Source organism: Saccoglossus kowalevskii, chromosome 15, assembly GCF_978046115.1.
Source record: "Saccoglossus kowalevskii chromosome 15, keSacKowa6.1, whole genome shotgun sequence".
NCBI lineage: Eukaryota > Metazoa > Hemichordata > Enteropneusta > Harrimaniidae > Saccoglossus > Saccoglossus kowalevskii.
In genome coordinates this window covers 15,680,763-15,696,326 of record NC_140655.1, presented here as the reverse complement: position 1 = coordinate 15,696,326, position 15,564 = coordinate 15,680,763, and the positions used below count along the sequence as shown (strand labels likewise).

General features: G+C 38.3%; 2 protein-coding genes and 1 long non-coding RNA gene across 3 annotated transcripts in view; 2 read left to right on the top strand and 1 right to left on the bottom strand.

Moving 5' to 3' along the window:
* Nucleotides 1–90: 90 nt before the first annotated feature.
* LOC146734013 (uncharacterized) lies at nucleotides 91–6,762 on the bottom strand. Its single transcript, XM_085508469.1, has 3 exons — nucleotides 6,751–6,762; nucleotides 2,990–3,164; nucleotides 91–1,230 (listed from the first exon to the last, which is right to left on the bottom strand). The coding sequence occupies exons 1-3, from the start codon at nucleotides 6,760–6,762 to the stop codon at nucleotides 233–235; spliced, it is 1,185 nt and encodes a 394-aa protein (XP_085364595.1). The 3' UTR covers nucleotides 91–232.
* A 243-nt stretch (nucleotides 6,763–7,005) lies between these two features.
* On the top strand, nucleotides 7,006–13,446 carry LOC146734012 (uncharacterized). The gene is made up of 3 exons (XR_014926572.1): nucleotides 7,006–7,244; nucleotides 9,735–9,812; nucleotides 13,384–13,446. It is a non-coding gene; the product is annotated as an uncharacterized LOC146734012 (long non-coding RNA).
* Nucleotides 13,447–13,451: 5 nt separating this feature from the next.
* LOC102806004 (teneurin-4-like) overlaps nucleotides 13,452–15,564 on the top strand; it is a gene marked incomplete at its 5' end in the record, with an annotated part of 33,002 nt that continues 30,889 nt past the window's right edge. Inside the window, 3 exons of the mRNA XM_085508468.1 lie at nucleotides 13,452–13,533; nucleotides 14,031–14,204; nucleotides 15,050–15,251. Coding sequence (XP_085364594.1) covers nucleotides 13,452–13,533; nucleotides 14,031–14,204; nucleotides 15,050–15,251 — 458 coding nt within the window. The remainder of the gene's footprint in view (nucleotides 13,534–14,030; nucleotides 14,205–15,049; nucleotides 15,252–15,564) is intronic.

Sequence of the window (15,564 nt, the reverse complement as noted above, 5' to 3'; positions counted from 1 at the left end):
ACCGTGGCGTTTCAATAAGGATATGTAAATACTTATGCTTCCATTCGGAATGAGGCCATATATGCAAGTAAGACATCGTACACAATTGCAAACTATACAATATCAGAGTTTATAATTTACGAATCGTGGATAATTACAATTGCAGCTCAGATTCGCTTGAAATCCAATACACACTGAATTACCAGGATATAGATTGCTCTTGACCTTGACATTGTGTGCGTCAATAAACGAACTATGCGTCATGTAACGTTCTTCTGTAGAAGTTTGAATAAGAAAGTCTGCTATACCTTTTTACACTGACAATTCCAACCACGCGAACAGTAGAATGATCCGAGATGATGACGTCATCAATGGCCAGCATCCGTGCGTCACTGTCCGTCTGGAGGTAAACCTCAATATGACCGTTATTCCAAGTTACTATTTTTTTCATGTGCGTCAGTGTGGTAGGATGATTCAGTTGAATTGTCCCAGAGTCTGCTTCAAACTGACTGACTTCAACTTGCTCGCTTAAAATTGAAATGAACGCATTAGACGACGCTTTGAGAGTCTCCACGCCAATAATACTACTACTGCTTTGGAAGTTGTGATGCCCTCCGGAAAAGACAACCGTATTGTCATCTCGGTAGCTCATTTCCAGATTTCCGTCCCATGTAGTCTGTCCATGTAAGGTTAAACTGCCCGTTTCAACAGTGACAGTACCCATATTGTGGAGATTTGTATGTATTGTAGCTGATGTCTTTATGTTGAGTGTACCTCTGTTTAGAAGAGTGCCGCCATTTTGGTTGCCAATCACAGGTGAGTTAGTCATGTTAAAAGTAGCGCCCTCAGTAATCGTAAAGTATCCGCTGTTTGTAAAATACATGGTATAGCCATCCAATACTATCACGTGATTGACTATTAGCTGCAGTTTCACCAATTCCACGCGAGGGGAATTATAGTAATATCGACTAGGCGGTGTGATATGCAGTATGCCGTTCGTTGCGACATAGCCGTTGCCTTTCGTCTGGAGGTGGCCGTCACGCCAGTTGAAATCACCGTTAAATATGGCGGTGTTTTCTACATAAAGTCCGCTATTTTGATTGGCTGTTGCGTCCAATATGAATGCGCCATCAATGTTCATGTTACCGTGCACAGTAAGTGAATTTGTCACACGTAATGTAGGCCCGGTAACCAGCATTGATATCGAAGTCACAATAATCTCATCGGTCACATCAACCTGGTAAGATCCGTCTGAAAGCAGGAAAATAAATAAAATACGTGTAATAATTGTAGAATGACAAACACATGCACATAGCAATAAAGATGAAACGCCTGGCCTTTTTTTTCTAAACCTAGATTGTCGCATATGACTTGTTTACCACTTCCGTGTCACTGAGAATGTTCTAGAACCGTACTGTGTCTGGGTGGAATTTTTAGAAGTTGGTTGAATAGGTAATAGGACATTGTAGAAGGCAATAGAAGGTAATGGAACATTCTAGAAATTTGTAGTAAATTCCAGACTCATTATGTATGCTGATGTAATGGTCTATTTATAGACAGTATGGGTATATATAGGGGAGTTGTTCAGCACTGAGATCAGATCGGAGATCTCGTTGAATTGTATTGGAGTTTAAGTATCTAGTTATTGGAGTAGTGGAGTTTTACCGCGTTATTGTACTTGATGTTTGCAGAGTATAATAATACCAGTACCAGTTGAAACCTCATCTGTTGGCTCCGTGTTCGTATTTTATCATCGCCGCCAGGGAAGTCTTTTTGTTACTGTTGCCATTTTGGTATTTGAACCATCACACCTGTACTATACCAATTACGGTAATTTTACGTTGCGTGTGACATAGATCCAAATAATGATGTCGTTAAACACGGCCCTGATTCATGATTTAAGTTAAACATTATCAGAACATAGGCTATAATAAAAAAAATAAACGTGGACCCAAACTATAATAAATAAGTAATTATAAATGTCTTTTGATATTATATTATATTAACTTTCATAGTAGACGGTCTTGCCATCTTTAATCACATCTCAAAGAACTTAAAACGTGCACCTGTAACCCAATATGTGTTGCCAACATAATAATAAGTTTGATGAAATTGACTTCCGAGTAATCTCGCGAACACGTTCAGGTATTGGACTTATGCACGCAAAATGGCCGCGAAAAATGACAGTTCACTGTGTGATAATGGCATGTCCGAGGAATAAGTCTGGAAGCACTAACATAACTCGATAATTCTTCCGAACGAGGAACTAAAAATGTCCCTTAACAATTGTACGGTTAAATTTAGTTATAACAAAATTTCAAGTTTCTCTAAAAGTTCATGATTGAGTGCAGACCATCATCACAGTCGGAACCAGGATGTTGGCGCAAATCACACACCGCCCCCTGGCTTCATGTCTTATGTGACCATATTAAACAAATTGACTCACCGAACGTAAACCAATGTTATCTCGACAACCTAAGTAAAAGAAGGTATATATTGTGTATAGGTAGAAGAGTAATGGGAAAAAAACTACATAGCCTGAGATCTTGAAAAACGGTGCACTTCCGGTGAATGGGCGGCGCCATTTTGTTTGTTTAAGAAATTACAAGTATAAAAATCATCATTAGAATGCTGTTCACTGTTAATGCAATGGTGTTTGGACAACAGACCGAAAATAGTTCAACTTTGAATAGTGTTTTGCGACATTTTGGTCACGGGCACTCGAATCGTGCGTGGTGACATCTTGAATTCCGCGTAATAACTCAGTACTACAGGTACTGTGGTCAATTCTATTTAACATTAGTTTGTTCTATCTGAGAATATATGCGATATTCGGTATTTCACAGTCAGCTGGCATACACGTGGTAATACAATTTTATTTTATATACAGTAGTTTAGAAGGTCACGGGGTTCTCCGAAAAGGCATACTAGTTTATAGTATGGTTCTTAGTAATACTACAGGGCGTCACGGTCAATAAGGTGTATGTTAAAGTTTGTACAATAAACTCGCCTAGATCAAAAATAACGTCATCTTCCGGTGAGGGCAGTCTTCCTATACTCCATTTCGATAGATCGTTCCAGTTACCACCCACGGGTTCTTTCCATCTTACAACGTCGGCCGTAGAGGGCGACACATATATAAGGAAGAAGACTATCCACTGACACAATCTCCCAGTTTTGTCCACCTTCAAGAAATGAGATAATTTTCAATTGCGTTATATTCAAGGAAACAATACTCTGAAGCAAACTTTTTCAAATAATCACCAGAATATTTCATACATTTTTATTCTCGAAGCGGACATTCATGTTGGCCGCCTGGCAACCAACACAGTGAAAACAAAGACCGAAAACTTTCAGTTATTTCTTTGTTTGCTCTTTACACTACTGAATAAGATGCACGTGACTTTATGAACATAAATGACGATGGTTCGACTTGAATCCCATCTGCCCATAGCAACGCAAGTGGGTAAAATCACAGTCCCTCTGGTCAAATGCATTGTTTATTTATACAAACTTCGAACGCATGCGCTCACAGCCACAATGATTGGTCCATTCTTCAAGAATCGAATGAGTGCGCGCGGCCTGCTCGTATTTATCGCGAATACGCCATCAACGGCAAACTCGATACTTTGAGAATGGCACATTTTTTCGAATTTGTACACCATTTACCTTCAGCTCTGCCCGCACCTCATGCCACTACACCACATCCAATTCATTAAAAAATTTCACCTAATATAAATATATACAAACAGGACTGTGATACAAATAACGTAATTAAAGGGCGGTGGTCGTCGCGCTGCCCATGTGCGACATAGATTTTCCCACAATCCAAAGCGCTCTTCTGATGGAAATCACAAGTATGAAGTTTCACTCAGGTGCGACTTGCACTAATTACCGCCGGTGACTCATTCGATACCTTCGAATCACCTAAAAACGCCTAATTAAAGGTTGGTAACGTCTCAGTTTGTACTCGTTTATCTGCGCAACAGTCAAAGTCGCCATCTTTGTTTATATGAGACCCATATATCTTACGCATGCGTAGCGCGACCACTACCGCCCTTTAACCTACAGCCAATGCAGAGGATATTTGTTTTAGTTTAGTATGACAATTGCATACGGGATTTGGTTTCTGGTAATTGCGAACGTCCGCTTCATGCCAGTCAAAACTAATTTCGGGAAATATGTTATATTCAAAAGAAGTAATTAATATATAATTATAATAATTAAATTGGCCGTCGGGCAGCGTGTTCGTATGTTGTGTGAACAAACATTGTATTTCACATGCTAGACACGCCGCATCGGGCCCACGTCGCCAACTGAATTGATGCTATCCTAGTATGTACAGATGAGATGAAATAATCTTTACTCTTTTACGCGATATAGGTTTAAGGTAGCAACAACAAAAACTTGTTTTCTGTCTTTTTCTTAAGCCCGTGAAAAACGTTTCTTCAAACTTATATAAATCATTTTGACTAGGCTATAGCTAATTAACAATTCATTTAATTAGAATGCTACACAAATGAGTGTTTGAAACACTAAAATATTGTAATCAGTAAGTGCATTATTAGGAGTAACCCATTTGAAATTTGGGAGAGATGAATTTTTGGCAAAAAAATATGTGGGCTGAAATCGCTGAAAAAAATCAACAGGCTCAATAATAAGACAAGAAATTCCCTCTAAACAGAAGTTCGTTACTAGTCCTCTTGTTTTATAAAAATATGGTTCAGACATGCTCTTTGAAACAAATCTCTGCCACAGTAACCTAAGTGTGAAAACAAAATTGACTAATTTTCTCCAACTCCCTCTCAGATATTAAAAGGCGGTAGTCGTCGCGCCGCGTCCCGTTCGATATGAGACTCATAGCGACGTATACAACGCGTGTAAAATACATTGTTTATTTACATGAAATTCGAGCACGCGCTGCGCGACGACCACCGCGCTTTAAATGGGTCACCCCTTGACGAAAGACATGCGACATCATCGAACTACTTATCATTGAATAGAGAACCTTTTGTTTACACATTAAATTGTACTTGTAGAATAGTAGTTGTGATATACATGTTTTAGTCGCCACGGTGCGGATATGACTGATAGGTTGCCCTTTGCCTAGGGTCACCTCTAGACAAATCTTACTTAATGGGTTCGGCGATCAATCACGCCGTGCCCCTATAAAGATTACGTCCTGGTTGCAACACACCTTAATTCGTAGAATTCGGGTAAGTGAAAGGAATAGGTGACAGCATAAATGCAGCTTCTGCACTGAAATTACCTAGGATTTATTTGCGCCATTAGTCCTGCTGTTTCGAAAAAAAAAACTGCGGGAGCTCAGATTACGGTGTCCATTTCACTCACAAAAACACGAGGAAGTGTAGGTCATTGACACGGATATCTACAAGGCGGCCATTATCCGCAAACTAGTGAAAAACACGTGTTACTCTGTTAGCTCAATGTACACCTCAGCATATCACGTGACAATTACATAACGTTAGTCTTATACATACGTAGCTTATCACGATTCTACGTTACTGAAGGACTGACCATTGGACACTCTAGGAGGGGATTATATAGACAAACTGTGCAAATTATGTTTTTATTATTACTTACTTTTCCCGCTTTATCAAACGTGTGTGTATTATGGAGGCAGTTCTTGTTTAGTTTTTTTTTAAATATTTTCTGTGCAGACTGTTTTTCCTCTCTGAATCACCACCCCGAGTTTCTGATGGTCGATCCCTTACAACAAATATCCATAGACTACGCATCAGCTATATATTTATAATATTGTGTTGAGAAATAATATCGTAATTATTCTTTAGATTGTACTTTTAACGATATCTACTATATTCTATATTTCAACCACTGTGCGTGCAGGCGTAACCGTTCCCACGACTGTCCGGACATTAGTCACTATAAATCTCAGTGTACCCTGAATGTATTTACTGAGACAGTTATTTTACGGTACATCTATCATTCATAAAGTTCAAAGTGAAATGACCCGTATCTCACTGCCTCTTGTTAGAATGCGTTCAGTGAAACAGAAAACACTGTTGTTTTTGTAATGTAATGTAATGTAATGTAATGATTCTTTTGGAGAAAGCACAGCTATTCCGAGAATGGTTCCTGCTATAATTACCAGTCGTATTACCTGGAACACTGTATTGTGTGATGAGGTATGTCCATTGCAAATATGCAAACACAGGCCACTCAGTACTCTCCATATTTTTAAATGTTGATTTCGAATAGGGGGAACTTAAGGTAAATAAGATATTGTAAATCTAACTACAGATAACTAATCTAACTTTGATATTGGAAGTAAAATTGTGCAAGTCTGCAGAATTTTGCTCGGTAAATCATATAAGGAACCGTTGTGGTACAGGGTGAGCTAGACGTGCATACAATCTCTTGTTCATTTTCATTGATTTTTGATCTGGCTACATGTGGACGTTGAGAGATTTCCCCTCCGCTTCAAATGGTCAACCCTGCATTTGTTTATAAAAATTGTTTACCGTATCTGATTTGGTGAGCAAAATGTTGCTGACTTACAAAATGTGGTTCATTGAATGTTGCTCACCAATTACCCGCTGGTTAGGGGCCCATGGTAATTGATACAAGGCAAGAACAAGTATGTTTCCGGGTCCCTCGTCAAATTGAGGCCACGCGGTTATCGGCCATGCCACTTTTTGGTCAGACTTATGGTATTGATACTGCGATGGAACATATTTTTTCATCGCTGTGTCTTCGATGCAATGACATGAATTGTGTTGAAAATCTCACCTTTCTCGCCATTATCCGTAGCAAGGTTATCGTAGTGGAATCTTAAACAGTCAGTAAACTCTTGACTCAATCTTCGATGCGTATGGATAATGCATCCTTCGCTGGACATCAACAAAATGGAAGTTCAGCTAAACACAATAATAGTGACAGACTTGAATTAAAACTGGGTGTGTTAATTAAAGCACTGCATATTCATCAACATTCTGTCTACACGTACCCCCTAACGCAGTAAGCAAACACACAGAAAAACGTAATTGGATAAGATATGTGGTATCTACTGTCACTTCTTGGGGCATGGCATGGTTAGCTTAGGTGGACTGGAGCTCAGTCGATTTATGTTTAGAACGAACACAGTCCATCGGTCAGAGAAACTGTGAAACGAGGTATAGTTTTAGAACGACTGTGTCAGTGATTGAACGACACTACTGTACTGTGAGTGAAACAAAAAAAAGTCGTCTGTACTACCAGAAGATTGGAGGAGATTGGGCCGGCTGGTAAGTTAACAATAAATCGGACAGGTTTTATATCACCCGTGTCATATACATCATATATACGCTATCTTGGTGACCATTACTCGGTCATTGACTCTATTATTTGCAGACGATATGTAAGCATGATGACTTTCATCGGGCATTCCTTCCATGGGCCTGTTGAAACAAACATACGAGTCGTGGTGTAGTCACGAGATTTATTGCTGGGATAGTTGGTGGTTTCGTGTGCAAACCTTTGAATGGAGCACGCCACGAGGGGCGGGGGGGGGGCTGGAAATCGTGCTTGCAAATGTTACGTGATGGCTGAATTACCTAACAGAATAGCTGCGGGTCCAATACACTTGAGTCGATCTTTGTGACGGTAGTTTAGTCATCTCTGATTACTGTGACGTTTGATGTTAATTTTGGATATCGACACGTGACGGAAGGTCCGTTATTGTTGTCACTAACCACAGGGAGTTGGCATAACCATGGCATAACTTGAGTGAAAGCCCCTGTTCCTATGCAACCAATGATCAACAGTTTATTTGGCGTTTGTGTTACAACGCTTTACATTATGCAAAATTTAATCCGTGATTACACATCGAAAATGACCCCTCATAGCCAAAGAGGTCAAGTACGATGTGTCGAGAGCTGTAAATCTGTAGCGTAAACAATAAATAAACCGATAACGAGCATTGGTTACATAGAAACAGTAGACTTTGTATTACAATTTCACTTAGGTTGCGACGCTGAAGTGTATCAAAAATAAAAGTACACTATTTTATGACGCAATCGAAACTATGACTGATCGATACGATGTTTACTAAGCACCTACCAGAGCGAAAACTTGAACAAAATCGATTGTTTTGATGTTGTTTTTGTGCGTGTATGTTAATTACCTAATCCATGCATATTAATTACTTATTTTGCCGAATGATTAGTCAATTTTCGGCCTTTCCACTGATATATTAAGTACTAATACTCACATTTCAAAGAAACTTGGTACGCTTGGTATGCTCAGACCTGATTAGCATAATACTTGATAATTTTCCGAGTCGATATCTCAAGTTCAAATCTCATTTCAGTGATACATAGATGGTCTGTGACATTGCGCAAACCATATCAGTTTTACATTAAAATATGTGCATATTAATCACCTGATATGCATAAGCTATTATAATGCCATTATAATAGCTTTTCCATCAATAGCACTTATCGTCTTATTTCAATGAATCTTGGTACAAAAATGCGACGATCTAGTTAGTAAAAATGTATTTTCTGTAAGTATAATAAACTTCAATAATGTGAATCACATTATCAAATAGTAGATAAATATTTTGAATTAATTAATACTCTCGACACTCGGGAGTTCTTTCTTTGATTTGGGAGGTAGGGGGTAGGCACAAGTAATAATGGCTTAGCGCCTTCTTGCGAGGCATGACCATACATATAAAAACGAGGATATGTGTTTCTTTTTAGCACTTTTAATAAAATTTATCAACGCTGACATGGATTTACATGTGACCTGTAACTAGATTTACATATGACCTATAACTAGATTTACATATGACCTGAAACTAAATTTACATATGACCTGTAATTAGATTTACATATGAACTATAATTAGATTTACATATGACCTGTATCTAGATTTACATGTGACCTGTAACTAGATTTACATGTGACCTGTAACTAGATTCACATGTGGCCTGTAACTAGTTTTACGTACGACCTGTAACTAGATTTACGTACAACCCGTAACAAGATATACATACGACCTAATACTAGATTTACATATGACCTTAAACTATATTTACATATGACCTGAAACTATATTTACATATGGCCTGAAACTAGATTTACATATGACCTGAAACTAGATTTACATATGACCTGAAACTAGATTTTCATATGACTTGTAGCTAGATTTACATATGGTCTGTAACTAGATTTACATGTGATCTGTATCTAGATTTACATATGACCTGTAACTACATTTACATATGACCTGTTACTAGATTTACATACGACCTGAAACTAGATTTACATACGACCTGAAACTAGATTTACATATGACCTGTAACTACATTTACATATGACCTGTTACTAGATTTACATACGACCTGAAACTAGATTTACATACGACCTGAAACTAGATTTACATATGACCTGTAACTACATTTACATATGACCTGTTACTAGATTTACATACGACCTGAAACTAGATTTACATACGACCTGAAACTAGATTTACATATGGTCTGAAACTAGATTTACATATGACCTGAAACTAGATTTACATATGACCTGAAACTAGATTTTCATATGACCTGTAGCTAGATTTACATATGTTCTGTAACTAGATTTACATGTGATCTGTATCTAGATTTACATATGACCTGTAACTACATTTACATATGACCTGTTACTAGATTTACATACGACCTGAAACTAAATTTACATATGACCTGTAAATGGATAGCTAGATTTTATTATTTTGTTTTTTGACAGGTTTACCACTGATATATGACAAAATGGCCGATGAAGAGGAGATTTCAATGAAAGATATACCAGTTGTTGTCCCTGCAGGTAGGCCCACAATTAACAAATGTTATCCAGTGTCAGCATACTATGTTAGGGCCCTGTCACATGACATGCATCTCACCCCAGTGACACCATTGTGTTTCCACAAAAATACAACTTTTGAACATATTCAAACATTCTGTAATCAAAATGAATAATGAATTATCTTCGGGTAAAAAGATTTCGAGTTGTAGCCACGACCGTTACTGACACAGTCGTAAGTTTCCGGGTCTCCGACTTCTCCCGATGTGTTACTGCGCTACCAAACGTCAAATAAACGGAGGAAGCCGCGCAACTCGTAGCTGTAAAACTATTCTCTTTAAAGCGGGAGGGTCGTCACCTGCGCACGCGCGGGAATTGAGTCCCAAGCGATGGTAACAACACACGCTAAAAACGCAAAGGCTCATGGGTTTGTTGTTTGTAAACAATGGCACGCTATGGTCATCTGACGCATGCGCAGGTGACGACTCCCTCGCTTTAAAAAATGTGTGAATAACAAGTATCCTAAATAAAAATCGTGATTTTGCCACACATTTGTAGTTGCGTTTATGTCATGGGTAAATTTAAATTAACGTGTTGGTGGAATCCTTACGAGGCAAATTCAGGGTCTAAATACATGCATGTGTAGTGCCTCTACGGAGAAACCCTGCGATTATTGAGTGATAGTAACCAGACAATTAAAACTGTACAACATGTATCAAATATTTATTTGTGCGACTCGCTTTCTCTTCGCCCTGGATGATTTTCTCTGGTTGATTTAGACACAGAGCGAACTAATTATACCAGTGTAGGATAAAATGGTAGGTCGCTAAATTAATATACGAGAAATAGGTCCGGACTTGCGTAAATGTATACAGTTTTTATACGGTATATATTTGTCGTCCAAAATTAAAGGGGAACTAAATAGAGCCTAATTTGGTGTTTGTATTTATCACGTTATGTATATTGATTATAAATTTGGAAAAAAAATGAAAAAAAAATGATTATCTTCAGAGTTATGATGATTTAAATATGAGAAACCATAAACTTGTGAAGGACTTCCGTTTGCGCCATCTTGCCATAAAACGCCCTCATGAGGTATAAACAGGAAAGGTAACAAAGCATGATGACGAAATAGTATCTGATTAAATATAAACAACTTAGGGAGCCATAGTTGGCTGTACTAGTGAATTGACTTCTAGTCTAGGTTGTTACGACTTTTAGTACGTTAATGTTATTTACAAGCGTATCAACATACAAATATTATGGATGTGCGATTGATCGAGGCAGGCATTTTGTTTTGTCTAACTGTCTAATAAATGCTGTTTCCAGTTTTGCACTGTACGTGCAAATTATTTAAAAGTATGGATGCTGGAGTATGCAATCTTGGGTTCGTAGGATGGTGGTGGAAACATTTTCATCCATGTATTCACGGGGCTGCACTGGCAAATCATGGGACAAGTGTCACAGGAACACCAAGCAGATTGTTCACAGACTTCCGTGTAATTTGAAATAAAACTATCATCCGAACAAGGGGCATCGTCGACGATATACTCTCATCACTCACACTGGACTGATTGAATCTTCATAGTATACCGTACTTCCCTGATCATAAGCCCGGGGCATGAACAAGTAAGGGAAAAGTAAGGGATGAGCTTATACTCGAGGACCAACTCAGAAAAGATGATTTTGTTTTGGGGTTAAACACTGTAACCATTTTGTCAATACTTATTTTTGAAGAAAAAAAATGCATCATTGATTTCCACGACACTTACAATGAAGAACCAAACACGTTCATAAAACAAACACACATTTTATTACAATACGATTTACATACCGTCTGAATTCACGGTGAAATAATGGGTAGGGTCTGTGAGAAAACAGTGGACGAAGGCATTTATCATTATCTTCGTTTTGGTATGTTTTCGTACGCAAACTCTCGATGCAAAGCAATTTTTCACCATGAGGTTTTTCAGCACGATTTGACCTGTAACAACTTCCTTTGACCTAACAGGTCATGTCTTTCATTACCAATCAAAATGATGTGTCGTAATGATGAAATTTTCCGATTATTGACGATGATTTTTTAACGCAATGCGGAAGTGAATTATCGCAATGTTAAAATGCGATCTGTAGCACTGATTGCAACAACAAAAAACGATGATTTTTTCCCCTAAAGCCTGGCGATTCGCAATTTCCGAAAAGTAAACGACGGTTGATAGTAACCATGGGTAAACTGAGTGTGGAGAAAGAATTTAAACACCTTTCTCGGTCGCCAACATGTCACATCGTTCAAACCCTAGGTCTTTCATGATAGTCTCAAAGTAAGCCGTGCCCAATACCAGGTACACGACTTAACGATCACATTTTTGGCTTTTCGAAAGCTACTACTCAAAGAAATATGGATTACTCCAGTATTGCAACATCGGGGTTCATCCTGAGTAAATGACAGAATAGAAAAGATGCGAACCACGTTGTGTACTTTCGCCATGCACTCTGAAATTAATGCGAGTTTTCTCATAAACTACCAAACTACCATGCCAATCACGATTATTATGACTGTTATGAAATGAAACACACTTTTTACACGCATATATATAAGAATATCGTTGACGCCCAGTAAAAACACTCCGGGCTTATAATTGTGAACGCCCTCAATTCGATAAATACCTAGTAAAAATAGAGGGATGGGCTTCATACTCGGGAGGGGCTTACGATCGGGGTAGTACGGTATTTGTGCATATAAAAGTTGAGTTTATACTAGTAGTATACAATGCTTGGCAGCATGAACGGCGATGTACAATGGTGTATACGAATGCGATCAGATACTAAAACGTCATAGCTTTTAAAAGTACCCGGATGTTAAATATGTTCGTTCGTTATTTAGTCCCCTCCATGAATGGCCTCCATGGTGTTTAATTGCAAGCACTTCAAATGCCTATCCAAGCTACAGTTATAATTAAAACAAAATAAAATCACTGCAATATTATTTCGAATACAGTTTAGAATATACACAACTATAAATTAAGGCCGCATTTAGGTTCGCTTTAAGTGTAATTTACATTGTTTATGCAGTGTTTATAAACACAGTATAGCTTTGTGATACATTGTATAGTTCATGCTACTTTTACTGGAATATCATGTGTCAGGGTCATAGGTCAGATACAAGTAGTTCGACGACTTGCCATTCATAACGTCTGGTTGTATCATTTTATACTCCAATATTACAATTTAACGGTCAATAGACAATAAATTGCAACCAGAGAACAGTGCCACTGTCATGTCTACGCTGTGCAGCATTGCCCCCCCCCCCCCCCCAGTGACGTCTCAGGGAAGTACTTGTTCGAAATTGAGGACTATTAAAGAGCTACGTTATGAGATGTAATAAATAGCAGATAGTAGACAGCAACTCAGTATTCACATACAAATAAGTGATTTTAAAAACTTTTCTTTGCTAGAGAACATTCCAACCATTAACCCAATAACACATCCCATTTCCGGTGCATACATATATAAAGTATCACAGAATTCATTGCTACTTTATGAATCTGTTCACCTCTGCTGTTTTGGTCTTTAACGAATTCAGTTGGTCTTGCAGATACTAGGTTGCAGACTCCACTACGTTCCTATAAAAGAGAACCTGTTTCTCCTGATAAACAGGATAAATCCAAACGTGGAACTGTGATAGCATTGGCGGTGATGGGTGTAGTGATATTTATTCTGCTGGTAGCTCTCATTGTAGTAGTGGGTAAGATACTTTGTGAATTGTATTTGGATACATGTTCATTGTTCACATCCATCCATTGATTGAAGGTCCTTGATAATGGGAGATAAACTTAAAGGGCGGTGGTCGTCGCGCGGCGCATGTTCGACATTTGTGTTGATAAACATTAATTTCCCCACAATGCAATGCGTTCTTCTAATGAAAATCACAAATGCGAGTTTTGACCTGGGCGCGACTTCATTCACATAAAAAAAATATCTAATTAAAGCTTGATAACATTTCAGTTTGTACTCGTTGATCTGCGCAACAGTCAAAGTCGCCATCTTTGTTTATATGAGACCCATATATCTTGCGCATGCATGGCGCGACGACTACCACCCTTTAATCCTTCATCCAGGTACCCAGGCAATAAATCGTAAATCACTTGACTTTAAACATGGCCCCGTGATTGGATTCTCGTTTACGATTGGTCATTAATTGCTTATTGAATCATTATTATTATTCTTTTGTATTTTAATTAGCATTCTCTTTAGTACTGTATATGGACTCAAAACAAGCACCAGTTGAAGTTCCAACACCAACAACTGACTTTTTAACAACGCCAGGATCAGCAGGATATGCGACGAAACAAACAATATCAGAAACAGAAACAATATCCACAACACAACAATCAACAACTAGTCGATTAGTCCCAGGTAGTGTGTTCATCTAATAATGTTTGTCCGTACATTGTATATAATTTCAGACAACTAATAAACAGACTGGCAACAAGGCGTTTTCTATTAAAGTAATGCGTGCTACGTTTATTGGTTGTCTGCGATGTATTGGGCTTCATTCTAATGACCATATCGCATTGATTATATCATAATCATCACAGTGATTTTGTTACCATGAACCAATGATTATTTTGATAATCACCATGTCATAGTGATTCTGGCAGAATCAACATGTCACAATGATTATTTCACATTGATTTTGATAATCACCATGTCACAGCATAGACCCTCCAGTACTGGAAGGTCTATGGTCACAGTGATTATTGCGCAGTCCAAAGCGGCTTAAAATGGACAAATCAACGATTATGTTGAACAAATCCAAAAATGTAAACATGTGGGTGTTATAGGGAGTAACACTACATGACCTTGGTGCAAACGGTCACTAAGAATGAAAAGCGTAAGAACTACGACACTTGCCATTCAAATATAATTGTGAACAGTTGTAGTGTCTTCTATCATCACGCCCACTGTTCAATGTATCCCATGGTTGCATAGTTAAAGCGCGGTGGTCGTCGCGCAGCGCGTGTTCGAATTTCATGTAAATAAACAATGTATTTTACACGCGTTGTATACGTCGCTATGAGTCCTATATCAAAGAGGACGCGGCACGGCGACTGTCGCCCTTTAAGGGGATCAGTAGACGGCAGGGAATCGAACACTGTTTGAAAATCAAAACGAGTTTCGTGGTTCTCCCGCTCTACGCGTGATCTCTTCTACCCTCTGCGGTCTGCAAACTTTCATGTTGTGTACTTATCCAATGTTAGATATATCAATTGGAGAACCAGTTCCAATATTAGTACCAGCTGGAAGTTTTCAATATTTCACTGACAATCTAGACGAGACTTCAGATGTTACATTTTCACTAAGGGATACCGGAAGTGACGTCATTGTCGCGGTGTACGGTCGACGAGATTTGGCTCCCACGCATGTGCAGTACGACGTTGTGGAGACATTGATATCGAAAAGGTATTTACCCCTCCTAGTGAGAGTCGTCATTCCCCAAAATGGCGTTTTACTAATTTCACAGAAAGGCATATAACAACTATGTTAAAATTGTATTTTCTGCTCACGTGTTTTGAAAGTCTTTAATTAATAAAATAAGTCAAGTACAACAGTACTTACAGCGTTTGTGGGTTATGGTGTTATCTTATCAGCCTAAAATCCCGATATGCAACGCGGTTTTAAATTTTGCATGTGGTATATATTACATCATACATCAATGGCTACGCACAAAATATATCCGAAAATACAACTTTAAATGGGAAGTCAATGTCATAAT

Excerpts from the sequence above, each read along its gene's own strand:
- LOC146734013 (XM_085508469.1), bottom strand. Across the intron at positions 1,231-2,989 it reads TGACGTTATTTTTGATCTAG|ACGGATCTTACCAGGTTGAT; the intron begins GCGAGTTTATTG and ends TCCTGCTTTCAG.